Genomic DNA, 3,927 nt, shown 5'->3' with positions numbered 1-3,927 from the left:
CCCCAGGCTCATCCCTCACCCCCCTCGCCGTCCTCCCCAGGCTCACCCCTCACGGCTGCAGATCCTCGTGGCTGTCGTGCAGTTCCAGACTCGCCTCAAGGAGCCCCGCCGGGGTCTCTGCTCCTCCTGGCTGGCATCCCTGGACCCTGGGCAAGGTGACCCCTGCTCCCAGGGTGGGGGCCGTGGGCCAATATCCCTTTCTCTCCCATGCTCACGCAAATGCTGGGCTAGGGCCCTAGCAGATGAAGCACAGGTCTTTGATCCTCTTCATGCCACTTCCCTCCTGCAATAGGTCCTGTCCGGGTGCCCCTCTGGGTGCGGCCTGGGAGTCTGGCCTTCCCAGAGACACCAGACACCCCCGTGATCATGGTGGGGCCTGGCACTGGGGTAGCCCCCTTCCGAGCAGCCATCCAGGAGCGTGTGGCCCAGGGCCAGACCAGTGAGCACCCGGAGTCCCAGGGCAGGGTTGTGGCTGGGGCTCCCCAGCTGAACCTCAAAGACCTGTGGCCAAAAGCACCCTGCATTTCCCTAGGAAACTTCTTGTTTTTTGGCTGCCGCTGGCGGGACCAAGACTTCTACTGGGAGGCGGAGTGGCAGGAGCTGGAGACGCGGGACTGTCTAACCCTTGTCCCTGCCTTCTCCCGGGAACAGGTGTGTGTGCTCGGGCTGGGAAAGGAGGGGAGGGGGCTCAGACTCAGCTGTCAGCCCTGTTCTCTGCCCTACAGGAGCAGAAAGTGTACGTGCAGCACCGGCTCCGGGAGCTGGGGTCGCTTGTGTGGGAACTGCTGGACCGCCAGGGTGCATACTTCTACCTGGCAGGGTGAGCTGGCCTTGGTGCAGCAGGAGTGGGCCCAGCCCCTGAGTGCCGGGCCTCACTGAGCCTTCTGCGACCTACCCCTCTAGCAATGCCAAATCCATGCCAGCGGACGTCTCGGAAGCCCTGATGTCCATCTTCCAGGAGAACGGCGGACTCTGCAGCCCTGATGCAGCCGCATATCTAGCCAGGCTCCAGCGGACACAGCGCTTCCAGACCGAGACGTGGGCCTGAGGCCCGAGGCTGCCCATACCCCCTCTGATGGCCATCCTCCTGGGAGCCTAGGAAGGCGTCCACGAGGGAGCTCCTGGACAGCAGCCGTCGTCCTCTCAGACCAGCCAGCTGGTCCTCTGGGAACAGCCAGCTCCTGAGCACAGCCACACTCCCGTTGACTCTGGATCCCACCCTTTGAACCCTGACCCCACCGCAGCCTCTGCCCAGCCAGCCCTCCCCTCCCACACCCTGACAGTGACCTGTGTCCTCGTCCCCCCCACCCCCTTCCCAGTCAAGGTGGTGGCCTGGGCCTCTTCACCTCACCAGTGAAGTGACCCAGGACAGCATCAGCAGCCCCATGGGCACCAGGGGTGGCATAGGGCACCCATGAGGCCGTGCTGCGCTCCTCTGCCCTGGGGCCACCTCGGCCGCTGCAGCCTGCCAAGCAGCACATTCCAGTCACTGCCCCCGCACCTCCACAGGGCTCAGGCTGTGCTCAGACGCCACTAAGATGCCAGCTCCCTCAGTGCAGTGGGGGTGTCCCAGGCCAGAGCAGCCTGTTCTCTCCTGGTCCCAGAAAAGCCCTTGCAGTAAATGGTGGCCTGTGAGTGGCTGCCTCTAGCACAGGCTTCTTTCCTCTAGCTCCTCCTGGTGCCCTGGGTGCTGGGTGGGTAGGTGCCATGGTGCACCCTTGCTGCGCTGCCTGTACCCCAGTGGCCTCTGCAGCTCTTCTGTCTGTCTCTAATGTGATATGCGCCCTGACTGCCTCGTTCTCAAGGGCTTGGTGGGTCGGCTAAGGTCTGATCGCCAGGACCAGGTTCTGGGCAGGTGCTGGGAAGGTGTAGCCAAGCCATCCGTCAGTCCCACCAGGGAGCCGAGGCTGCCGGAAAGAGGAGCGGCGGGAGGGGGCGTGGTAGGTGCAGCCCCGCCCCTGGGAGGGGTTTTAGGCACTGGGAAGGAAAGTCCTGTTGGAGGAGTCCAGTGGCTGTTCACACCCGCCTCGCTGTCTCGGAGTCTCTATCTGTGGTCGGCGGGTCGCTGGCACAGGACTAAACATGGCTGAGGCTGGGTTCCAGCCAGATCTGACTGGGGACGGCACCGTGTGGGCCCAGGATCCACCCAGAGCAGGCCGGCCTTGCTGGGGCCCCAGTAAAGTCCAATTCCAGTGAGGAGAGCCAGCCAGGAGGTCAGTGCCAGAGCCCTGGTGGAGCCCAGACCCTGCTTCCCCTTGAGGGCCGCCCCTCTTGCCACCCTGGGGTCCCTGCCCTCCTATCCTGACTCCTGCCCCAGGGCCACCACCCCTGAACTGTGCCCTGGGGCCCCCACCCTCCACCCGGCCGACTCCAGCTCTGGGCCTGTCAGTCCACCTGGACCTTTTCTGGGCTTTGAGTGCCTGGACCCTGTGTGCCAAGTGCCAGCAAGTGAAGGGAATGACCTTGGGCCCCCCCAAAGTGCCGAGACTCCAGCCAGTGAGACCCTGCTGGGGGCCGTGGCCGTGGAGGGTGCCTGGGCCCTTCCAACCTGGAAGGAGGAGGGGAGAGAGCAGGCAGCGGGGCAGGGGGAAGAGGAGGAGTGCCCAATCTGCACAGAGCCCTACGGGGCCGGAGAGTACCGCCTGGCCCTGCTGAACTGCGGCCATGGCCTGTGTGTGGGCTGCCTGCACAGGCTTCTGGGCTCAGCCCCCAGTGCCGACCTGGGCCGGGTGCGCTGCCCGCTATGCCGTCAGAAGACGCCCATGCTGGAGTGGGAGATCTGCCGACTGCAGGAGGAGCTGCTACAGGCCGATGGGCCCTCACACCAGCCCCGCCGAGAGACCCCTGCACCCCAGCACCGCAACCCTGGGCCCTGGGGCTCCCTGGAGCACCGCTACCAGCTGCGCTTCCTGGCAGGGCCCGCGGGCGGCCGGGGCTGCCTGCCCTTCCTGCCCTGTCCACCCTGCCTGGGTGCCCGGCTCTGGGCCCTGCGGGAGCGGGGACCCTGTGCCCGCCGCCTGGTGCTGCTGAGCCTGCTGGCCCTTGAGCTACTGGGGCTGCTGCTGGTCTTCACACCGCTTGTGCTGCTGGGGCTGCTTTTCATGCTGCTGGACCGCTCTGGCCGCTGAGCAGAGCCCAGGACAACCCTGACGCCAACAGGCCAGGGGGCCCAGACTGACCCACGTCCCCATGCCTGGGTGCTATGAGGCCTGATGACCAGGAGGAAAAACCCAAGGTTGGGTCCAGGGCAGTGGCCTTCAATCAAGACCTCCCATTGCTGAACCCACGACCAGGGCTACCCAGGAGCCAGACCCTGCCAGAGTCCATGGCTGCACTGCTGCCCAGACACTAGCTGAACCCAAGGACACTGGTGCCCAAGGACAGCTTCTGGAGGAGGCTGGCCCAGCAGGAAGGTCTGCGAGCAGGGCCCCATTCACCCTGCAGTAGTCGGGCACTATACTAGCCACGGGCTGATGCTGGCCACACTTCCCCCTCCGAGGGCCAGCCAGGCACAGCAGGCATGAAAGTGAACAGAGATACAGCAGCGAGTTCCTTGGAGAGGGCAGGGACTCCGCCCACCTTGTGTTCAGATAAGGGCCAGTGCATGTCCCTGAAGGTCAGGCCAACCGCGGGAGGGGCCCATGCTGTGAAAATTCAGCCTGCAAAGGCTCCTCTCCCCACCTGGTCAGGCCCGAACCAGCCGGGGGTCAGCGCTGGCCTTTGTTGCAGGGGACAAGGGCCCACCCAGACCTTGGAACATAAGCACCAGGCCCAGCTCTGCCTCTGCACACCCTTATGTCACCACGCCTGGGATGGAGACATTGGTGGCCCAACGAGAGATGGAGCACTGAGCCTCAAATGTGAAGCAGCTTTCAATAAACCAGCTCCTGGGGATGCCATTGTTACTGCTTGTCTTTGTTACCCCCC

At 64.8% G+C, this 3,927-nt stretch overlaps 2 protein-coding genes across 5 annotated transcripts in view; both read left to right on the top strand.

Moving 5' to 3' along the window:
- Positions 1-3,894, top strand: part of NDOR1 (NADPH dependent diflavin oxidoreductase 1) — a 14,206-nt gene extending 10,312 nt beyond the window's left edge. For all 4 annotated transcript variants that reach the window (XM_023227685.3, XM_023227682.2, XM_023227683.2 and 1 more), the window contains 5 exons: positions 41-155; positions 293-439; positions 533-651; positions 726-820; positions 904-3,894. In XM_023227685.3, coding sequence (XP_023083453.2) covers positions 41-155; positions 293-439; positions 533-651; positions 726-820; positions 904-1,048 — 621 coding nt within the window. In that variant the 3' untranslated portion in view covers positions 1,049-3,894. The remainder of the gene's footprint in view (positions 1-40; positions 156-292; positions 440-532; positions 652-725; positions 821-903) is intronic.
- LOC111553094 lies at positions 2,433-3,894 on the top strand. Its single transcript, XM_023227687.1, has one exon. The coding sequence runs from the start codon at positions 2,763-2,765 to the stop codon at positions 3,126-3,128; it is 366 nt and encodes a 121-aa protein (XP_023083455.1). The 5' UTR covers positions 2,433-2,762; the 3' UTR covers positions 3,129-3,894.
- Positions 3,895-3,927: the final 33 nt, after the last annotated feature.

This window comes from Piliocolobus tephrosceles, chromosome 14 (genome assembly GCF_002776525.5).
Source record: "Piliocolobus tephrosceles isolate RC106 chromosome 14, ASM277652v3, whole genome shotgun sequence".
Classification (NCBI taxonomy): domain Eukaryota; kingdom Metazoa; phylum Chordata; class Mammalia; order Primates; family Cercopithecidae; genus Piliocolobus; species Piliocolobus tephrosceles.
Note: the sequence above shows the minus strand (reverse complement) of the source record. Positions and strands in the feature narration are given on the sequence as shown.